Source organism: Aulostomus chinensis, chromosome 6 (genome assembly GCF_037954235.1).
Source record: "Aulostomus chinensis isolate RoL2024-O1b breed Wild chromosome 6, RoL_Achi_v1.0, whole genome shotgun sequence".
Lineage (NCBI taxonomy): Eukaryota > Metazoa > Chordata > Actinopteri > Syngnathiformes > Aulostomidae > Aulostomus > Aulostomus chinensis.
This window is the reverse complement of record NC_141325.1, coordinates 12,766,578-12,790,179: the sequence shown is the minus strand read 5'-3', so window position 1 is coordinate 12,790,179 and position 23,602 is coordinate 12,766,578. Positions and strand designations below refer to the sequence as shown.

Genomic DNA, 23,602 nt, shown 5'->3' with positions numbered 1-23,602 from the left:
AGGCTCAGTTTGCTTCAACTCTTCCAAAGGAAGTATTGCAGTTTTGAGGTAAATTAACTCCACACAAGAATTGTGATCTCATGCTTTTCACCTCTACCCCACAAGATTAATCCAACTACATATACACACACACACACACACACACATATATATATATACACATATATATACATACATATATATACATACACACATATATATGTGTGTATGTATGTATATATATATACACACACACACACACACACATATATGTGTGTATGTATATATATATGTATGTATATATATGTGTGTATATATATATGTGTGTGTATATATATATATATATACACACACACACACACATACACATATATATATAAAAAATGATATAGAAAACACTTTAAACTGGGAAATTAAAAAAACTTTGTCACACATTTTGTCATTCAGTTACTATACATGTACTGTATTTTGCCGTTTGGACATATATTTTGTAATATTTAATAGTTCTTCAATTATTTAAATTATTTACTCGAGTGCAAATTGAGAGTAGGAGCAGTTCTACCTTACCATTTCAAAAATTAATCTTCACATACTTCTTATTGTCACATAGGTTCTCATCATTTTTTCCAATGATATTTATACTTTATGAGGGTTAACCAGCCACTCGCCTCCCAGCATACTAGTGCACATAATGGAATTTTCTGGTGTGACGAAGATCCAAGCAGGAACAGAACATCTTCTTGATTGTGGCCCGTGCTTCCTTTTTGTTCCCAACATATTTGAAAAAAACAAAACAAATATATCTACTTGTGTTTTTGTCAGGAGTCCAAATTTCAAAAACTATAATTCCCACAAATACTAGAATTGTCAGGTTGCGTACTGGAGATAAATTTACGTAAACAAAATTGATTTGTTTTATTATGTTAAAACAATTTCAGACTGTTGCCAGGTAAAGTTCATATTAACGAATATACACCACCGTGCTTAAGCTTCAGTTGGAAACAAACACTTTATTCTCTAAAGAGCAGCGACTGACATGTTTATCTTTTGAAAATGAATTGGAATTGAGTTACTGCCTCTTCATTGAAGTAGTGGATACGAGCAGATGAGCATATATGTGATCAGATGGTGAGGAAGAAGGTGATTTTTACAGCTGTAAACTTGACTGGAAATAAAAGAGGACGAGTGGCATTTTGCTTCTAAACGAACGCTCCACCACATTGTTGATTGCGGCACATACCTGAGGTGCTGCGAGCTGGCCTTCGTAAATGTAACTGTAATAAACTTTATATTAATATTTATAAAACATGCTGCCAAATATTCAGTCACACTCCCCTCAAAAACGACATGATATTCAAGAACTGATGTATAATTTAAAACGCGGCGACAACACTTTAACATTAGTTTAACAGCAGCAGATGAAGTGTTTTCTTAACAAAGTGATAAATCGAGTGCAGACGGATGGTTTAATCTTAGAAATATGAGAGTGGAGAAGTCTAACAGGGAGTGTGCCTTTGTGAATTATGGTGAGCAGTAAATCCTCAGAATGAAGCAATTCTAAACAGGTGCAAAACACACACACACACACACACCGATGAGCAGTGAATGACAGCCCTCTGCTGGGAGGAAGACGAGCTTCGGAGGGAATGTCTGGGCATGATGAAGAAAAACGAGTGATTTTTCTGAGTGCATGTGATGTCCCTTCCAGTGAGAAAGCAACTCCAACATGGAGAGCTGCAGCACGTCGCCACACCAACGTGTTTGTAAACAGCTCACAGATTACAGTGGCGTCGCTGGTGGTGCTTTTTGGCATCAGCTTCTATTTTTGACTCCCATATTAACATACTAGGATATGGCAATCAGTGGTTAAGTAAACAAACAGTCTGTTTAAAACCCACACAAACAGGATCAGGAGTTGGAGGTGTACTGATTGTTTCCACACTAATTGAATGTCACAGGAAAACTGGAGCTGGCAGTCCTTCAGGGGAACACAGATGCAAGACACAAAAGTAATCATTAATTAAAGTTGAACTCTTTGTTCCTGTAACATTTCCCATTGAATTTGTGACTATTGTAGCCCCGATAAAATGAACCCCGCATGACTGAGACCCTGCGAAAGACTAAAACTTTCATTCCTAAACCCTCTAAAGTTGTTTCTCTTGCTGTTGTTTCAGTTGGATGTTTGAGTTTTAACTCTACAGATTGATGCATGTGCAGATGTTGACACCAAAAGATGGTACAACCTGCAGGGTTCATGGTATTCAAATTACTTTAAAAGGCAATTATGCTCTGATTTGCTGGTTAGAACAATGTGATGTACAAACACCAACTTTGCATGTCACATCCTGCAGTTTAAACTTTTGAGTAGAGAAAAAAAAATCCAGAATCCATTCAAAAGGGTAGAATGTCAAGTGTTTCAGTTACTTGTGCAGCTATATTGTTCTTGATTCATTCACTCATCATGATTCACTCATGCCAGCACCGCAGGAAAGACTTCAGTTACAATTGGGATAGAATTCCACCGATCAGGTCACTGCCCAACGACTGAAAATGTATTATTTGTCCTGTAGACGTGAGATTACCACATTTTCAGTTCCAGTTTATCATATGTTCAATCCTTCAGGGCTCAATTCTGACAGCACTCGCTTGACAAAGTGCAGAGACATGCAAATGCATCACAGTGACTAACACAAATTATTTCAGTAGAGGGTGATCATGTCAGTTCAAGCCCAAAACTCATCGGTGTCGCCCTCATGCTTATTTTTTCCAGGCATTTTGAGTCTATTTTGTCTGAAAGCTGATTAAAACAAAAGCAGCGAGGAGACCACTTCAGGGAATAACACCCCAGCTGTGAGAGGGCGGGAGGGGTTAAAGGTCACCAGGGTTAGGGATCATTAAGGGCATCTGTGGGATGACAGGCTGATGTGAAGCTGGCAGAGGAGGGCCCCTAAAAATTAAAAATTAAAAAACTTGAAATGAGGATGCTTTGGACTGGTTTTGACCATGTTGGATTTTGGCGAAACATAGTTGTTGTTTTTTTTAAAGATAATAACAATACAAACAACAACCTTGATTTAGATGAGAATTTTCAAACCACAGTGCGATACAAGACACACCACAACCGTGCTAAGATAGCCAACAGTCGAGGTCTCAGCTCCTTAATGCACACCCAGAAAGGACAAGGTTATCCATGGATGGATAAGAGGAGTATTTCTCTAAAAGTTAGCATGTTCCTTTTAAATCAACCCCACCAAAAAAAAAAAAAAAAAAAAAGGGAAGTCTGTGCAAAGTGTTTTTGCTCAAGGTTGGATGAACATCCTCTCTCTCAGGGCCAGAAGAAGACAGTACAGTCAGCTGTGGCTCTTTGTTTCTGCCTCTCCTGTTCTGTTAATCCCATCTGGAATCTGAGATTGTTGGATTTGAGGAGGAAACTAGGATGAAAACATCTGTAACTGTTTAGAAAGATGCCGAAAAAGAAGGAAGATGTCTCCATTCTTTTATGGGTAACATAAAAATAAAACCTCCCTGGGTTACACGTTCGGCTCGCGATGAGGAGACATCTGTGCATCCACTGGAAAAAACAGCTGGAAACCTAAAAGATAAACAATTAAAGAGCCGTAAAGAGGCCGGCCTGTTTCTCTGCTGCTGCAGCCAACTATCAACTATATTGCCTTCGTAATGTGGGAATTTCATCTTGCGCTCTACCACTTAACAGTAATACACACACCATAAAATGTGATTTGATACCTAATAACCTTAGAAAGTGTTATAGATTTTATTCTGTAGGTTGTGCAGGGTGTCAAGCCCTCCCTTTGAGGTTAATTTGTGACACAACTTCATGGATAACTCACTGTCTAAACATGCTATACTATATATTTGTATTCACAATTCATATTCACTTTTTCTTTAGTCTGTACAAGTTGTCGATTGCAGCTCAGCATCTTGAATCAAGCATATTTCTGACAGATGTGATGGCATCTACCGAACTTTATACAAATGAGCTCACCTAAAAAAAACCTAATAAAACATAAACCAGCATCATAAACAACCCAGCTGGCTATCACCAGCCATCACCCCCATCATTACCTCCTCTCCACCCTTACAGAGCAGCTCAGGAGTAAAAGCACCATGACTGAGAGTGAGGCGTGAGTATGTGTGTGTGTGTGTGTGTGTGTGTTGCATGCCACATTCCTCAGAAGCACACCAGCGGAAAGGGCAGTGGCCCCACTTGAGCAGAGGTGCATGGAGGGGCTTGGGTGGGGGTGGGAGGTGGGAGGTGGGGGGAGATGGAGAGCTGGGTGATTGATGGCTGAGGTGAGAGGGCCAACTGATGAGGTGAACAGGTGGATGCACCGGAACAGACGTCACGACTGCTCCTCCAACCGGAAATCTGAGGGTTAAACCGTCTACATAATCAACAGGATATTCATAGTTTTATTTACCTGGTTAATCTTCAGCAAATCCTCTTTTGATATTGGACTGATTTCAACATTTAATCTTTGGGTTCTGGATCCTGGATCTGAAGTATCACTGGATTGTTAGATCTCGAGAGCGACATTTGATTTATTTTCTTCCTTTTTACAAATACAGATGTCACGCGGCAGAATGTCTGATTAGATTTTGTTTTGTTTTGCATGCATTTTTACCATTGTTTTCAATTGTTTGTGCATTATATGCTTTTTATAAGAATTTGGGATTATCTGACTGTCTTTAGATTGCAAAATTAAACAAAACAACTTAATTTCCCTTATAAACATCAGTTTACATCCTCTCAAATGTTTTTTTTGTGTGTGTGTGTTTTAACTGTAAAAGTCATCTAGAGAACTGAAATCTTCCTGGAAAACACATCGGGACACAGAGGAAAAACTAATTTTACCAAACAAATAACCAAAAAATGCAAAACAACAACAACAACAAAAAACTTGGACAAAACATGATAACAGGAAGACAGACCACTTAAGTTAATGATGTTGCTAAAAATAAACTGTCCTGTTAACGATATAAAGTGTTTTCTGATTCAGCCATTTCTGCTGGATAAGATCGCTCCACGGTGACTGTAAACAGATAATTATGGATGTAAACTGCTCTAAAATAGCGGTGAGACACACAGCTAAGCAGCAGTGGGCCACCGAGAACTTTGAAATTATGTTTGGTTGTAAATTAAACTATTTAACATTTGACAAATTTATAGCGGAGTCACAGAAAAATGAGAGAATTCATTCAACTTCTTAATCTATCGAATGCTTCTAGGGTTTGGACTGTTGGTTGGTGTCACTGGGTTTACCAATGACAACGTAGCTCTTACTTGATTTTGTTTTCAATAAACCAACAATCGATCAAATAATCAGTCAATGAAGGATAATAATCGCTTGATGAAGCTCAAAATAAAATGGTTTTAAATGAGCTCCATCATAATCATCATTTACAGGAAACACATGAGTAATCCGGTGACATAAGGAAGTTAGTCAGAGGGAGTGTTTGTCTACTTCAAGTACTTTAACTTTTGAATCCTTCAAAAGTACATTTTCCTAATTACACTTACACGCTTTAACAAAAGTAACTTTTTTTTAGTACTTTTGCACAATTAAAGCACCTGAGTTTTTCCTCCATCGGTGCAGTAAAGTGAAGATGATGCTCACATCCTCGCCCCTCAAAGTGAGGCTTTTCAACTGCACTATGATACAGATCCCATCATCTTCCAGTCCCACTCAGTCCGGCTTTCCTGTGGAACCACCCAAACACTATTCACACTGAAGGTCACAATATCATCCGGATGCAAGCGCGATAGGATCTCAATTACCCCTCCGAGAACAGCATACCCCCCCTGCCTCCCCCTCCCTCAAGTCTCACCAGGACTCTTGGCCTACATTTTCCACTGTGGGTCAAGGTTGTGGGGCTTCAACTTTGGCCCACATGAGAAGGCTGAGCTCACTACATGTTGCATACCACACGTTTACATTCACGTTTTAAAGTTCTATCATCACGAGATGTGCGTCAGCAAAACAAAAGACTGGATCAAGATGAAAAGGCTCGAAATAGTCTGGAGCCGCCGACGGACCACCCTCTGCCAGAACTTAACAAATAGATTGTATCCTTGTCCTTGTATCCTTGTTACCGGTCCAGGTCGCTATCATCGGATGCCTGAGAGGTCTCATCTGATCATCAGGATGGAGCAGGTTGAACAGAGAACGGACTGCTTAGTTTGCATGTACAGTGTGTCACAACAGGAAGGTCTTTTCTCTTTCTATGGTAGAGGACAGGTTCACTTGAATACGGTCATCAGTGCACCTGAAAATACGTTGCGTTTCCTTACTGGCAGGAAATTTGAAACTGAAAACAACAGCTTGCAACAGGCTGGCAGTGCTTCTCTTATTATGAGCATGATGTCAAATGCCCCCAAACATCGTACTGACTTGATCACTGAGAGCATCAGAAGTCATTTCAAGATTTATTAAACCTCTTTAAAAAGGTGACCAGATGAACTTCCCACACAGATAGAACTGAATAAAGTATTCAAAAGTAAAAATAAGAAAACTTCTCCCCCCCCAAAAAAGAAAGACTGTACAATATACACACAAAACTTATTAAAAACATTAAATACTAAAACACGAATAAAATCTGACATCAAATGAAACTGATTCCAGTCACATCTTCCATAAAAGTTGGCACTACGCTCGTGAAATTATCTCACTTTCAAACTTGACGTTCACCAGTGAGGCCTCTCAAGATAGAAGGGTGATGAGAGCGTCCAGGAACTTACTCCGGTCTTCCGTCTTCAGCTCAATAACTGCAGAGGAAGAAGATGATGTGTCAACAAAAACTGCACATCTTAGTCATGCATGACAACCGGAAGTGATTTAGACAAATGTTTTAACGTGGAGAAGGGCAGAAATGATTTGAACAACAATTCCAATTTCATCGCGCAGTGATCAGACGTTCAACAGACTTTAGTTGCTCTACCACAAATCAAGACAATGCTGCCATCTAGTGTCTAATAAAGAGACGACTCCCCCTGTGAACAAACTGAGTCAGTCGGCTGCATGACACAATGTGACATGAAGGCATAACTTACTGGAAGTATCGAAGTGGTCGTGGAGGGTTCTGGAGCTGGTGCTCTCTGCAGCTTTCTCAAACGCTCGGCCAAAGAAACTGGACACGCACAACGGAAAAGATGATACGTGAATTTGTGCAAACAAGATGGACAAAATAGAAGGAAGTGTGTTCCATTAAAGAGAAGTATAAAACCCTAATAACCAGCCCTTACATTTTTTACATGTTCATGAATGGGGTACAAAAGGGAGTGTCCAAGAAACGCACTCCATTGTTTCTCTACATTTTCAATTTTGCAGTGGTGCACCTTAGAAGCAGAGAACATCAGCACCGGCAGTGCCAACTTTGATTAAAAAGCCTCCTTCAAAGGATCAAAATTAGGTCTGCAGGTTCAATAGCACTATACTATACAAAATTAATGACTACTTTGTATATTCTGAGACTTCCCGTCTCAGTTATTTGTTTACATGCAGCCAAGCATCTTTTTTTTGGGGAATTTTCATTATAGCTTATTAGGGTTACACTGTGAAGCCTTACTTCTTCTTGTCAGACGTTTCAGACTCAGGCGGTATTCCCACGACGATGACAGTCCCCTTCTCCACATCCTTGGGAGCAGCCATGATGAGAGGAAGCAGTTTGCAGCGCTTATTCCTCGTCTGACGGATAAGAAAGCACAAGGAAAATACATTAATAATAGCAACTTCCTGCACAATCTACCGCCGTAACAATGAGACACTCACTGAATGGACAAACGCTTTCAGGAGGTACTTGGAGAGGAGAACCAAGGCCATGGGCTTAGAGAACAGCTTCACGTCAGGGGTACCCTGAGGGGGGAGGGGACTGAGCTGAGCACCATGTACATCAAACAATCAAAGCCAGGACGAACTGGTGATGGAGAGACTCTCACCTCCAGGAGGTAGCAGTAGAGGAAGGGTCCCTGGGACAGGATGAGGTTGGTACAGATGCAGCTGGCTACTGTCTGCTGGATGGCAATCAACTTCTTCTTGGCCAAGTCGATTCCTGAATGGAGACAGTCAAGGTTGCTCCTACAGAGAAAGAGCCAGTAATCTGATTATTTGATAGGTTTCACACAGGCGGTGATTGAATCACAATCAATTTAAAGACATTAAGAAACATTTTGAGGATTTTTAGGCATTGAACCATCTCATTCCCTGTCTGCTTCATACCTGGAAAGAGAGTCCAGAGCCTTGATGAAGTTGTCACCCTCACTCTCGTCTTTCTCGGTGCTCTCCAGCAATGCAGCCGTAGCGTGCACCACGTCGCTGGCCAGGAAACGGTTCTTGAAGCCAAAGTGAACCCCAAATGTTTGGATACGGACATCTTTCATACTGATAAGAGGATAACGTTCATTTTAGTACGTCAATAAATGCATTCACGTGTAACCTCGGTCGACTACTACATACCCATATTTATTTGAAGACTCTTCAATCACATCCCGGAGGTTCTCTTTGATTGACATGTCCATCGACATGAACTTTTGCCGCACTTGCTTCAGGGGTAGCCTGTTACATTCACCAACGTGTATAAGTAACAGTTTAACACTACTTTATAAAATGAAATTCTCTGAATATTTATATTCAAAAGTACCACCAACCCCATGTCAGCGAGGAACTCCTGCAGTTTCTTTTGACCGTTTAAAGTCCAAAGCTTGAAGTTGCAAGACGTGTAACATGAATTACAGATGCTCTCATATAGAGACCAGTGCTGGTAGAGAGTTAGACGCAGGCTGACACAGGAGGTTAAGAGAAACACAAAAGAGATGCAGAAAGAGCTACAGAAACTCATGAGGGCCTTCAATGCAACTCCATAATGCTGGTATTGGCGCGTGAGATGAATTAAAGGATACTCATACTCAAAGGAGATCCTCATACAGTCGATGGAGATGGAGTTCTCCTCGTCCTCATTTCGGTGGTTATGACGGGAAACATGTCGCTGCATTGTGGCGATGTCTGTTACATACTTCATACTGAAAAGGAACAAAGCAGACCAAAAAAAGCTAATAAACAAAAATGAGCAAACTAAAAAAAAAACCCACAAAAACAAACAGCAGCTTGATTCTTAGAGAATTACTTTTGGAGGAACAGAAATCTTTCTCACTGTGTGATTTTATCATGAACCCACTGGTCTGTCAGCCCGATGACGGCCCACCTGCAACAAGACAAGATTCAGCCGGCTACATCTTGAAGGCTGCGAGGGCTAATTTGTCATTTAAAAAAAGAAACAGATTACCAGAGCATGTCCTTTGTGTCTTTAGTCAACACCCAAGCTAGTTCAAAAAACATCATCGCAGCCTGACGAAAGAAAAAAGTGAGCACATCCGTATCGTCAATAAGCATCAAGATGCACTGTTTCTTCCAATTTAATCCTGTTGTGAAAGTTTAAAATTCAGCAAATTACATCTAAATGTGCACTGTAAATCTCTTTTATCAGATGTTTACTCACAGAGGTTCCGTGGTATTCGTACTGCTCATAATCGAACAAGATTTCCCTCCTGTGGTACGAGTGACACATTGATGTAAACTCAGCATTAGAGTCATTTCCTCCTTATTTTTTGTGCTACTTATACTCTCACGTTTACTGTTTGTTTGTTTTTTTTGGGGGGGGGGGGTCATGTAAATTTGGGTCAAATTATTTTTCAATTATTCAGCTGCCAAGCAGTGATGTTGAGGACAAAGGTGGTGGTGGTGGTGGGGGAGGGGGGCTGAGGGCCCTTTTTCTTTTCAGATGTGAAGGGGGACGTGCACAGAGTTTGATCACATGTTGAAAGTTTGAAATAAGTGAGAATCCAAGAGTCTGCAACTGCAGTGTTGGGATTTTCTGACAGTCTAGCATGCGCGTCGATAAGCAGATCCCAGTTAAAGATGGCAGGTCAACACACTCAGTCTCTGTGACAGATTTTTGAATAGCAATTTTCATATGAACAAAGCAGCACTTTACCTTCGAGCCTCCCACTCCCTCCTCTCACGCTGTCTCTCAATTCTCCTCTCCACTGCCCCCTGCAACGGCAACATCACCAACACGATTACACACCAAAAAAAACGCACACAAACTTTTTAATTGTGTTGTTTTGATCAAATTCCGTTCAATACATACTTCATCAAATCTCCTCCGTTTGCCGGACGGCTCTGAACCTTCATCGCTCTCATTACCCGAGTCATCTCCATCCTCACCGTCTTCATCTCGAAAGATATCATCATAGGAGGGCACACCCAGGTCATCATCCTGTTTGATTAACAGTTTTATCTGCACAGTGGAGGGAAAAAAAATTAACTTCCACAAATTAAAGCACTGCCTCACCTTTTAATGTGGTTAAAAGATTCTCTTATTTGATAATTCATCCATCACCTGGGTGTCATTGTATACATTGACCACATCCACAGGCCGGTGGGTGTCACAGATGAAGAAGATGGAGTCATCATCCGGCTGCAGCATCTCCAGGAGGTCAACATTGGCTCCGCAGTTGATGAGAACAAAGTACCGAAACTAAAATGCAATTTTAGAGAAAATCTTTAAATCTGCAGTGGTTTAGTTGTTCTCAGGTATGACGAGGGGAGTTTCATACCTGCTCTTTGTGCTCCAGAAAGGCAGTGCTGAGGTCCTGCCAACCTGTCAGTGGAACAAGTGTATACTGGACCTGGTCGCAGTGGAACAATGCCTGGTGAACAAATAAAAGCTCATCAATTATCATTCCATTTCATTGTTTACTATATACATGTCTCAAAGGGAATTACGCTATATTTTTGATCAAGAACATCTAAAAGGTATGCACCGATCAGCCAGAGAATTAAAACCACTCACAGGTTTCATTGCATTTGTTTCAGAAGTGTTAATTATTTTAAGTGTCATTTCGGAGGTGATGATGCAGTTCAATGTTACTGACTCACACTTGGATCTGTTCCTCATATTTTAGTACCTTAAGTCATGTGAATGAGATACATTGGGTAAACTCACATCAAAATGACCATTAAAATAAATCAATTCCTGTCTCAAAAAGTTTCAGTAAATACTACAAAACTCTACAACTCTAATCTTCATAAAAGGGGAGTTTTATTACAGGACTGCTGTGCTGTACGCAGTTCAAAATCTATTGGTGGTTTTAATGCTTTGGCTGATGGGTGTAAATCAATATTTACAACATATGATGAAAAATTACTGATGCAACAAAGCAAGAGCTGGAACTAGAGGCATTTCCTGATTATGTTTTCATGCGCATTGAATGAGCTACACCTTTATTTATTGTCGAAAACAACTCAGACCAGAAGGGCAAAGTAATTATCAATTCAGTCCAAATAAGCAACAAGGTTGGTGGTCACCGGTAGGAAATAAAATCCGTAAATGCAAAGACGTATAAACAAAATATCCAGATTCAATTTAAAAGGAGAGAGAGAGAAAATCTTCAGAATGGGTTGGCATTAAACATCCAGTAAAAACAAAGTAAGTTAGTTAGAAGTGGAAGTGGCGTAGGCTTTCTAGCTGAATATCTTACCTGGAGTATCTTACAGGCGCAGAGAGCGTCGATGTCTGATGCTACCAGGAGAGCGACTCTCTGAAAGAATGGACGATATTTGTCTCAAATAACAAAGGACCTCTAGGCTAAACAGCAGCGTAAAGTATGGAAGCTAACTAATTAGCACAAACAACCTACCTGGTTGGCAACAACTTCATAAAATTCCTTCCGTATGTCCGTGACAAACATCGTAGAGAATCTGAATTACCGGCTAGTAATGCTGTTAAAACTTAAATGAAGAACCAACCGCGACAAAATATAAGTTACACGGGTAGCATGAATAATGTGACAGGTTCAGAGCTCTTCAGCCGGACTGTTGTGTCCCCTGTTGGAAATGTGGCGCCAAATGTCGACGTCAGACGCAACCAATCACTGGAGGGGAGTGGATTGCGTCAAACGCCAGAGGCCACGCCCCTGTCACTAAGAGGCTAATACTGCCAAAATAAAGAACAAGAAAACTGGTAGACGGCAGCTGACTAAAGTACCAATGTTTGGACTACATCTGGATTTAACCGATTCCTCGGTAAAAAGTTGAAGTATTGGCTTACTTGAGTACGAGACAGAGAAAAGATTAAGTTATTTTACTGTTAGTTTCACTTTAATCAGGGCAGCGGTCCTTTACTACATACCGGTCCTGGGAATTTGAGGGTTTGAATGACTCAGATGAATGCGAACAGACACTATCCATGCTGCTTGATGTTGGATTTTCATGACCATGCATCTTTTGAAATGTCTATTTCCACCTGTAAAATTAACTGAAAAATGTGTTACGATTTACTGCCGTATATTTGACTGAAATGAATTGAGCTACATAGTTTGATACAGCATAATCATGTAACAAATAAATATTGACCATATAAGATGTGAATGTTGCGTTTTTTCAAATCTGTTTTTTTAATCTAATAACCGCAAGAACAATAATTATGTGGACAAATGATTTAATTCAGTTCAAAAGGATTAAGTATTTTCCCCCATGACAATAATGAATTACGTCCCTGGTATGTAGGGCTTAGATCTCGATATGAATATTAAATTGCTGTAATCGTATTGCGATTAAACATTTGTATGATTCACTTTTACCATCCCTCACCTCAGTTTTATTTGCACTACAAACTTCTCCGCTTTCACCCGGTAGCAGCTACAGCAAGCACGAGCATCATAGTCCAACTTTAACATCACACTCACACACGCCAACAACAAATGAGCAAAAAAGACCAAGTGATTATAATTATAATGATTATTTAGAAACATCATTTAGTGTCACCAAAAATTCAGTAAAAGCATCACAACATTTACAATCAGGATACTGTATCAGCATGAGTGGCTGCTCTAAGGTTCTACAAGGCAAAAAGATGAGCTTGACAAAAATAAAGCAAACAGGCAGCTTTAGCAGAATCCCTTGTCACAACGGTACATCTGAAGGACACTGGAGACGTGATCAACAACCTGATATACAAAAACTTTCTAAACATGAAAGGATAAAAAAAAGGGAAAAAAAGAAGGAATGGATGGAAATGTGTGGATTTTTCTTATCCTGCACTGAAAATGTCAAGAGTAAAGCCGTGAGGAAAAAACGCGTTGCTCTTGAACTGTGAAACATGCAGGATTTTATCAAAAATGCAGCAGGTTCTAATGAAATTCAATCTACTCAAAACTCATGTGTTCATGAGTATGTAACATTATCACAGTTAGAGTAAACAAACAAATATCTAAAATTCAAGTGAGTTCCCACATGCCCCAACTTAAATACATTTTGATCTGTACATCGTCTCATAAAAACCTGTGAGACTGGCAAAATTCAGATATCTGTATAAATAATGGTTTTCCTTCTTTGCTACTCCCGCTGTTGTAAATTGCTCTTTTTGTCCACCCGGATATCTTCACTTGAGTCTGTTCCATCAACAATGAAATCTGAAAACTAAGTAAAGGAAAGCAGCATGCCACATCTTAATACCTTGTATTATGTTCCCATTTGACTCATGTAGACAAGAAAACAGAAGTTACAGAACAAAGTTGAGTCTACGACATGACAGGAAGCATACACTGTTGCATGCAGTATACACTTCATTCATTAACGGAGCAGTAAAGTAAATGTAAACCAAAGGCACACATTCACTGTTTTCTCTTCCACGTTTGGTCTGAAACCACTGTGATCCAGTCGCTTTAGCTTTGATTCACGATGAAGAGCGAAAAGTGCTTTGATCCCGCAAAACTTTGGCAAACCAAAAAAACGAAACAAAACAAAAACACAACAACAACAACAACAAAAACTAGGAGGTTTGGTTGTTTCTCACGTTTCACCGTGAAAGTAAAACAACAAAAATGTTGCCTAAAATTTGACATATTCAAATTTTAAACCTCCAGCTAGACCATAATGTAAGAATGAACAAAGGAGAAGTAATTAAAAATAACTAAAACCAAACAATATATTTCACTGTGATGAACTTCAATTAGATGAAAACAACCACAGAAACATAACAAATCGCCGCATCAATACAACAGGATAGAGAACCTGACCAGCAGGAGCACTGGGATGCTAGCACCATCACCCTGAGAGGTCAAGGCCCACTCAGGTTCATCAGAATGACTTGGCAAAAAAAACAACAAAAAAAACAAACAAAACAACTACAACCTCGCCTCCAATGAACAGGAACCAAGAAAAAAAAAGAAAAAAAAGCCTGAGACCACTTTGTTCTTCTTTTCGTCAGATGAACAACATTAGCAGATGAGCTGTCAAGTTAGAGCAGAGATGCTATAAAGACACAGCAGGCACCGCAAAGATTGTAGTAAGAGTCAAACTGCTACACCAGGATGTTTCAGGGCTTAAAAAACCTTCCAGATATCAACTCATTCTTGTGGAATATTAACAGGTTGACATTCAAGCGATGGGAAGAGAAGATGGAGAAGATATGAAGCATTACAGAATGAAGCAGCAGAACAAAAGAGACCAGCGATGCAACATGATTTGATTATCCAAAGATGGACATATTCTAAGACAAGACACAGATTCCTCCATTTGTAACTATACTTTTCACACTTTGAGAAAAATTCTGGCTTTTGGGTCAGAAGGATATGAATAGTTCCTAAACTGAACAAAAACACTATGACCAACAACATAATGTAAACAGGGGACTAGTGTGATACAGGAATGATGTATGTATGTATATGTTGTTGTTTTTTTGCCAAGCCAGAGGTCAGTATCGCAACGGCTACTCTTGACCAAAACCTACATTGGATTATTAGAGAAAATAAGCTCTGTAGCAAGACAATCGTCACTTTCACGAGTTTTGAAATACAAATGCAGTTGCTAAAATGAAAACTCCAACTGTGCTGGGCTGTGAGCAAACTCCACTCCAGACGTCAACACAAGTGAGCTTGTTGCTTCTTCTGACTGTGGCGTGATAGTTCAACGTGCAGCCTTGTTACGCCTCTCGTTAGCAGCTGCCTTTATTAAGACACCTAAGAGCTTCATGATAGACGTGTGGTATTAACTGGCATATTTCATGTCATAAAACATGACATCCATCTCAAGCTTGTTAAACAAACACCTTTTTTCAGGCATTTAACAAAAAAACAAACAAAAAAAAAACCCAAAACTAAAACATCATCAACTTTGAGACTCGAGAACCAAACCTTTGACAATGCAAACATTTCTGTCTTTTAGGACTCATTCCTGCACTGCTCTATCGTCCAACATCAGCCCGCTAAAAGAGAACCCAACCAATTTTGGGGCGTTCTAAACTACACGCTAATTTTCATCTGTTTTCTTTTCATTTTTATTCTTGTTACAGGAATAATGATAAACAAAAATGAAATCGAGTACTTTATGCTGTTTCTGATCATGACAAAAATGGAAAATTAGAGCTTTTCGTAGAGGAGTTTGCACACGACTGAGGCTGCTCCGGGTAGCAGGCCGGGAGGTTCTAATGAGTCTGATATTTCAACAGGCAAAGGGTCATAAAACCTAACATTCTCCTCAAATTCTCCTTTAATAATTGACCCTGTTTTCTTAATCATACCTCATGAGAAGTTGCCACTCAACAAACTAGTGACCCCTACGTGCTGAACTGTTTCACAACAGCAGGACAGGAATGGATGGGCAGTGAACTATTTCAGTGCTCGAGTTGCCGACCTGCTCAGCTGTCAGGAGTATTTAAAGTTTGGTGATATACCGCAGAGGCACAATACACAAGGTGTGTAGGGCTGGGCCACGTGGAGAGAAAGTCATGATCGTGTCATTATTTCCAGCTTCTTTCACATATCTTAGACAACTTTTTTTCCCAATTCTGCAAAGAAAACTAACCCCGTTTCATATTTCACCTCATAAAAAAGAAAATACCCACGATGCAGTTACAATGATCATTGGTAAACAATAAATATTAATACGCCGCCCAGCCCTAAAGATATGACAAACAAACTCATTATAAATGACACCAGAGCTGAGCTACAGGGGCAGGATGTAGTTGGAGTTAGCCAACTTGCGTTCCTGTGCAGCGGGGACACTATCTCTGTGGCGCAGCGGTCTGTAGCAGTCGGGGTCCTGAAGTGGAGGGTAGTGTTGTCTGTAACACAGCCAGGCGAACGCAAGACCCAGCAGAGAGCCCACTAACACGTCTAGGAAAAGAAAATGAAAGAGATGCATGAGGAGATTTATTCTGAGATGTTCCAGACACAGACGTGTCTTTACTTTTTTGGTACTTCAGACAGTTTCTTTCGACTTGCACAAAGTAAATCTAAAGGATCTCTCAATAATACTTCAATCCAATCCTCCACTCTATCAACACAGTCAGTGCCGGCTCGAGCCTTTAGGGGGCCCTAATCAGAATTGGATTTTGGCCCCCCCAACACCACCATCACCACACAGACTAAACTGTGCTTGACAATTATTGACACAAACGTCACACTATAATGTTACATCATCAAATATTAATGCAGCGTCATGGGTCATGAACTCTTGTCACCCAGGCCACAGATGCATAAGGAAAGGGTGGGGCCCTTCGTTAAAGTGGGTGGGTGCAAACTTGATGGGGGGTCTGGGGGTTGATGCGCATGAGTCATGACTCAAACGATGGCAGGTATATTGATCATGAAATTCAGAATTTTCTTACTTTATGCCTCGGGCCAGCCCTAAACAAAGTCTTCACTTCAGACATGCTTTGCAACAAAATTCCTCCTGGCATAAAAATGAGGCATAGAGAAGGACACACAGAGGTCAAATCAGGTGGTTTGCAAGCTAAAGGGGGCCCTCAAATTTGCTTCGTTAGGGTTTTGAGGTCTCTACAGCAGCTTTGCAATGAGAGGGAAGGGAAGGGAAGAATCAGAGGAGGTGCACTGTGACTATGCTGGCCGACGGCCAGGAGACGTAGTTTTATCGTAAAGAGCTAAAACCAAAAAAGGCTCATAGTTGGGAATTAGTCCACAATGTCAAGTTGAGCAGCACTCTGACCTTGCCAGTGGTGTTTGTAGTCACAGGTTCTGGAGAGGGCGATCACAGTCGCAACCAGTAAAGGGGTGAGGAAGGCACACAGCCGCCACGCTCTGCCTTGGCCTGCTGCATTGAAGCATCGCAGCTTTCCTGCGATATACAACGCTGTGAAACCCAATCCTGCAAAAGCAACTGGGAGCAGAGAGATCGAAGGATGAATCAAAGCCAGAGACAGAGAGAGCAAAAACGCGGAGGCTCTGTAGAGTCATGTGGGACGTTCTCTTACTGATATAACAATGTCAGAGCCTGCAGGCAAAAAATACACTTCTGTCTATTTTCAGATGGATCATATGCCCCCTGCCTTGCTCGGTTCATTTCCTTGATGCTACCTATTGAAGCATAATTGCCAATAAGAGGCTCTTACAAGACGAGTGTCCACTGGGAAAACTCTTCCTGCCCTCCATGACAACATCTGGGTCACCACTGCAGCGCAACTCCAGGTTCATCTGACCATCTGGGAAACAGCGGTAGAAGAAGTCTGGTCGCGGCCTGAGGCGGAGGCACACAGAGAGCACAGAGAACAGATTTTTTTTTTTCCTTTCATCCACTCTCACAGTGGGAAACTTAAACAACGGGCAAGGCCGCAAATAGATTTACCTGCCGACAGCGAGTTTGATGACGTTGGTGAAAACTCCGTTCAGCACCAGAGTCAGAGTCACAGCTGGGTGATAGAAGGAAACAGAACTTCATCATGAAAAGCACCTACTATTCCAGTCCTTTATAGGGAATATGCTTTCATCCATTTCCTACCCAGCGATGCTTCCTTCACATCTCCTCGCTCCGACTTCTTCAGGAAGGTGAAAACCAGGATGATAATCAGTGGAGTGAAGACAGCCACACTCTGACGCAGCAAAGAAAAAGCAGACAATATATAAAAAAAGTCCATCTATTTAAATCCTATATTTGTGTGTCTGAAAGCAGTACCGCATGTTTAAAAATGAATATGCACTTTCTCTTAAAAGGATGTAGATGCCAGACAGTAAATATCATGCACTCATACTAAATCTTAACGAATTACTTCCGATCTTGGCAGTTATTTTTTTCTAATTTTCCATGCAGTTAAAAATGCATCCTTGATAAATGTGACAGTAACAACTTATATTTATTTTCTTCCTGATGTTCCAAGCACAGACAGATTTAAAGCTCTGCAGAACATTACAACACAGTAATACAGTATTTACAGAAACCTTTACATTTCTGCATTAAATTGCTTTTAAAAACTGCCTTCAAGGAACAGTGTTCGTTTGGAAGGGATAGAAATGAATATTGAAGTGTGTTCTGGAGCACTGTCACCAAAAACCTGTTTGTAGTTAATGAGCTAAAACAAGAGAAGACACTTCTGTACACAGAGGGACACTCTTTTAACTGCTGCAGGCGGAGCAAAACAAGTCCCTGATGAGGTTAAAAAAAAAAGATGAGGTATCCAGGATTGTTGCACGCATGTTTAAAACCGTATTACTTACAAACATAAGTGATGTGGGGACGTGGTCGCTCTCCACACGATGGAATTTATACAACCACATCTCCTCGGCTTGGATCTCACGGTAGAAAGGAGGAAGCTGCTCCGTCACGCTGAGTGAAAGAACATTTCATCATCGTTAAAACGAATCCACACAGCAATGATGAACACACAATAATGAGACCACACACGATTCAAAGGAGGATTCACTTACAGGAACACCACTAACAGCACCATCCTGATGGACAGTTCAGACAGAAAACCACGAAGCAGCCTCCTCTTCATCTTGTCTCTCGGTGTGGACTTCAATCACCAGCAAACATCACCTCTCCACTTCTTGTAACTGAACTGAAACTAAAGAAAAACTGTCACATTTCAGTTTATAATGTGAATACGTTGAGCGTTTCTAACCAAATACAGTTTCTCAAAAGCAGACCAGTTTATGAAGAGCTTTCCGGGGGCCACCAGCAACTCCCGGTTTTTAAAACGACAACTGTGGGCTGACAAGCAAGCAGCAGCAACTCATTCTTGATCGAGATAGAGATGTGGAAACTAATCAATAATACATCACGCTTCTAAATGGAATTATTAATGTACTGATGAAGAAAGTTCAGAATTCATTGACTGCCACTTTAATTACACTTGTTGTATTCTATTTCAGAAAACATACAAAAACTGTAAGATGTAATAAAATGCATTACAAAATTTCAAGCATTGTTGTAAGATAAATTTAAGACTACATAAGAGGGAAAACAAGGACAGGAATTAAGATAAAAACAAAAGAGATTTAATTAACCTAATCAATGGATAAATTGATTAGTCAATCAAAAGGAAACACACAGATAACTAATTTTATAATTGACTCATCATATCAGTATTTTTCCAAAGAAAAATGTCACACTATTCCTGGATCAAGACTCTGCAATAGAAGGATTTGCTGCAACTTGCATTTTTTTTTGTCATGTTATGAATTTCTGAACTATAACGATTCATCAATTAATTGTCAAAACAATCAGCAGATTAATAAATGATCACGATAATGTGTATTATTCAGTCAGAGCCCTGCGACGGACTGGGGACCCGTCCAGGTTGTACTCTGCCTCCAACCCCCTCCTTAATGGATAAGTGGTACAGCAAATGGATGGATGGATAGTCAGACGGAATCTTTGATGCATAAATTATGAAACACTTGCTGGCTATAATGATACTAAAATCATCCCACTCCTGGAGAGTGACATATCACAATGCAACAAAAATTCATATTTTAACGGACCACAAGGAGATGCTCCCTCCACATAAACTGGTACACAAAAGGTGTGAAACATCTGTCAGAAAACAGCACGGCTTAAAATTGCACTGCAGGGAACGCCTTTCTTCTGTCCCAAACTTTACAGATATGGTTTTTGTCTGAATGTAGGTTTGCACGACTTGAGGATTGAGGAGTTTGTCCCCATGTGATCTCACTGTAACTCTCCTCATTTAGAGCGAGCATGTTAATCAAGTGAAACTATCCTTAAAACATGTCTGACGCATCTGAGATTAACCTGAATCAAGTCAATTCACACACAACTCAATTTTGTCAAGGTGGTTAGTTGAATATCTTCATCGGCATATAATCCAACATAATCTAAATTCAAAGGTGTATGACACAGTTTGAGCTCCAGAGTCCCACGTCAGCAATCGCTTCTCACGCCTGTCTCTTTGTTTAACATCAACACGAACTAGTCCAAGAGGAGGTCTAAAATGCAATGCGGGGTAAACAATTTTCCGGGAGTCCATCTACATGTTACTATTAGCACCAGTACATTTATGCAGTGCAGCGTCTGTCCTGTCTGAAAAAACAAAAATGTTATACGGGCCAACATGCTGCACCTGTACCCTCCATCTCTCCCTAATATACATAATATGCAATTGATTATTCTCTTGTACATCAAACTGACGATGTTTTAGTGCTACAAAGAGTAAATAAAATACCTGCCACCCGCTGAACAGAGCAGCAAGCCCCCACCTAAAGGTGTTAGCAGGCTAAGCTAAGCTAAGCTAGCCACATCTGTCAAATAAGACATCTGGACTATTTCCGCAAACAAGGAAATCCCGGGTCCTTTACTCACCTTAAATATGTTGGTTTTCACCTATTTATCCTCATATTAACACGGGTCGTCAAACTGAACTAAGCCTCAGCATCCTCTGTTTTTGCCGACGAAGGAAGAAACATTTGAGGACTTGAGACAAGACGAGACCGCACGGAGATGAAGAGCGCCGTGTGAAGCTACCGGAAATCACTCCCAGTACAGTGCTTTCAAAATAAATCAATGCCCACTTCATTTTGAACCTTCACACTGTCCTCATAAATAAAGGTTATCAAATCACAACACTCAACATTTCCTTATTTTGTTTGTTTTTTTTGTTTGAATGATAGCTGTATTTATATCAGTGGACTACTGAAATATTCTAGGTGATGAAGTCCTTGTGAAACATCTGAGAATTAATAACACACACTAAACAGGCCCATTGCACAGACTATATATTTGTATTTGATATTTGGTTCTCTCATGTTCTCCCTGTTCCTGTGTAGGTTCTCTCCAGGTACACCGGCTTCTTCCCACCATCCAAAGACATGCAATAGGGGAGGAGGCTGATTGATACTCTAAACTGACTGTAGGCGTGACTGTGAGTGTGAATGGTTGTCTGTCTCTATGTGTTGGCCCTGCCATTGTCTGACATCCATCTGGGGTGAACCCTGCCTCTTGCCTGAAAGCCACTGGGATAGGCCCCCCCCCCCCCCCCCCCCCCCCGTTCGTGACCCTTTACAGGAATACATGGAGGGATTTGGTTCTCTGAGATGTTCCTAAATGAATCATAAGGGAAAAAAACAACTACTGCTGATATATTCATGGACCTTGAGTGAAACAAAGCATATCTATATCTAATTTCGTAAACGGGAAATTGCAATGTCATTAACCTTCCTGTAGTTCACAACTGGATGCAAATCAGGTTACAGGGTGCCACCTATGGGTTAAAATCACAGTGACTCAAGAATTTTTTATTTTGCCATTAAATCTTTTTTTTATTTATTTATTTGATTTTTCAAGTGTATCATCTATAGTCAGTTAGCATGTTTGCTTTAAAATGCATTGTTCTTGGTTAGTGTGTGAAATAACCTTAATTTCACAACTCATTTTCAACAGACATACTTATAAGAATACCTACATCATTTTGACTAAGCTTTGTAATTGTATCAGTGACGTTTATGTGATTCCTCCTGATGAGTCTGCAGCCACAATGACAACATGATTAGATGTGAATGAGGCAACATTGTTTGGTTATTGCTGAAATCAAAATTGCACTAAAATCCAATTTATCATTTCTCTGTGAGTTTGGGATTTTTATATTAATTAGTTTTGCTATAACCTGCTCGGTATAAATCAGATGAAAGTAAAGTAACAGTTTATATTAATAACAAACGAGAATGTCTATTTATCTTCTTCAGAGTTCATTTCGTAACCAAACCTGACATAAAACCCAACAACATTTCACTGAGACAGAGTACAGCTTTATTAAAGTCAAACTTCAGGCATGTCTGAACTCTTCAAACTCAACTTTAGAATGAAAAAGGACAGAATCAATATTCTCAAATAAAAAGACAGTCATGTACAAAAAGAGTGTCGTTTCAACAGTCACACACACTTAGAAGCAGAATTGTACAGGCAAAAAATAGCACGCCACAGTAACATGATTCTATGCAAGTTCAATGCAAACTATTTACAGGTTCCTCAACAATATGCAGTAACACAGGTTGAACAGTAATCAACATGGTATTTTTGTGTTCATCCACGTTTCAATTGAAGCAACACCAAGAGAGATAGATATGACCCCAGTTAGAGTTCCTGAATGCAATTTTATAACAAAAAGAGATGAGTGCTTATGAAGGTGACTTTATTTCTTGATTCCAACACTGTTTCTCCTCTGACAGCATGTCAATTAAAGACATAATGAAAGTCAGCAACATTGCACAAAAAAAAGAAAGAAAAAAAGACATCACAGTAAACAAAAACATTCCCTTTAACACAAAAGGGGGGAGGTGGTCCATCCTAAATGCACGTGTATATATATTTATATATATATATATATATAAAATATAATTTGAAAATTCCTTACTTAAAAAAGTCTTTTTTTTTAAGGGTCACTTAAATGAAAACATGCTGTCTTCTCAAAAAAAAAAAAAAAAAAAAAAAAGAGGATGGGGCAGTTAACAGATATCAGACAGTGTTTTACCTAAATGAAATGAAGCATTATGAGACACATATTAGGCAAATATAATACTGCTACTGTATCAGCTGAGAGGGCAAACTGGCACAAAATAAACTGTGACCATGCAAATCTGCACGGGCAAAAACATAAAGGCTGTTCGGTTAACGTATAATCTCCTTTATTATAAAAAATAATAATAAAGGAACACAAGTAGAACATGTTGGCATTCAAATTAGGCATTTAAAGACTTTCCAATAGAATACACAAGAGGGTTAAAGTAGCAACTGGTGTTGGAAGCATGCAACAGTCACGGTGAAAGGAAACAAAGGCTTTAAAGAACAGTTATGTCATCACTAGTCAGACACATGCGCCAGCCACAAAAACAAGTCAAAAAAGATGCTTGTGGTCCAACAGACACATGTATGAATGTGGCGTACAAAAACAACACATTAATAAATTACCCCAAAAAAATATTCAAGTTTATACGGTTAACACGCAGACCATTTTGAGTATGAATAAAAGTCCCCGTAATGATGCACCCACCTGATCAACAACATGTATTGAAGTGACATAATTCCTACAAACTGAGTAAAAACGTGTCTCTGAAGGCGAGAAAGTTTGGCAAATTTGGGAGCAGTGCACCGCTTAACTGTAAAGGCGTGACAGTTCACGGAGTTTCGTCTTACCAGGGGGGAAAAGGCAGTGAAAACAGAGGTGAGCCATTAAAATGGCCATCAATTTCAAATATGTGCACAGAAAAAAGTGGGTAACTGCAGAAAGAAAAAGAGGTGGAAGTCAAGTGTTTTTCTTGTTGCAATTAGTTTCAGTATTTGTGCAAATATTCAGCTTG

At 39.9% G+C, this 23,602-nt stretch overlaps 2 protein-coding genes across 3 annotated transcripts; both read right to left on the bottom strand.

The window, feature by feature from the left end:
• Positions 1-6,413: 6,413 nt before the first annotated feature.
• cdc45 (CDC45 cell division cycle 45 homolog (S. cerevisiae)) lies at positions 6,414-11,918 on the bottom strand. Its single transcript, XM_086206567.1, has 18 exons — positions 11,696-11,918; positions 11,537-11,596; positions 10,613-10,705; positions 10,396-10,533; positions 10,144-10,293; positions 9,988-10,046; positions 9,493-9,541; positions 9,280-9,341; positions 9,148-9,198; positions 8,897-9,016; positions 8,645-8,776; positions 8,454-8,552; positions 8,217-8,378; positions 7,937-8,075; positions 7,770-7,853; positions 7,567-7,685; positions 7,052-7,128; positions 6,414-6,766 (listed from the first exon to the last, which is right to left on the bottom strand). Exons 1-18 carry the CDS (start codon positions 11,744-11,746, stop codon positions 6,702-6,704), a joined length of 1,710 nt encoding a protein of 569 aa, XP_086062693.1. The 5' UTR covers positions 11,747-11,918; the 3' UTR covers positions 6,414-6,701.
• Positions 11,919-12,505: 587 nt separating this feature from the next.
• plpp5 (phospholipid phosphatase 5) lies at positions 12,506-20,763 on the bottom strand. 2 transcript variants are annotated; one of them, XM_086206569.1, is made up of 8 exons: positions 20,613-20,763; positions 18,716-18,866; positions 18,506-18,614; positions 17,793-17,883; positions 17,640-17,703; positions 17,407-17,531; positions 17,004-17,174; positions 12,506-16,171 (listed from the first exon to the last, which is right to left on the bottom strand). In XM_086206569.1, the coding sequence occupies exons 2-8, from the start codon at positions 18,784-18,786 to the stop codon at positions 16,002-16,004; spliced, it is 801 nt and encodes a 266-aa protein (XP_086062695.1). In that variant the 5' UTR covers positions 18,787-18,866; positions 20,613-20,763; the 3' UTR covers positions 12,506-16,001. The 2 variants fall into 2 exon arrangements, with proteins under 2 accessions (XP_086062695.1, XP_086062694.1); XM_086206568.1 differs by having other exon boundaries at positions 18,716-18,855.
• Between the last annotated feature and the right edge of the window lie 2,839 nt (positions 20,764-23,602).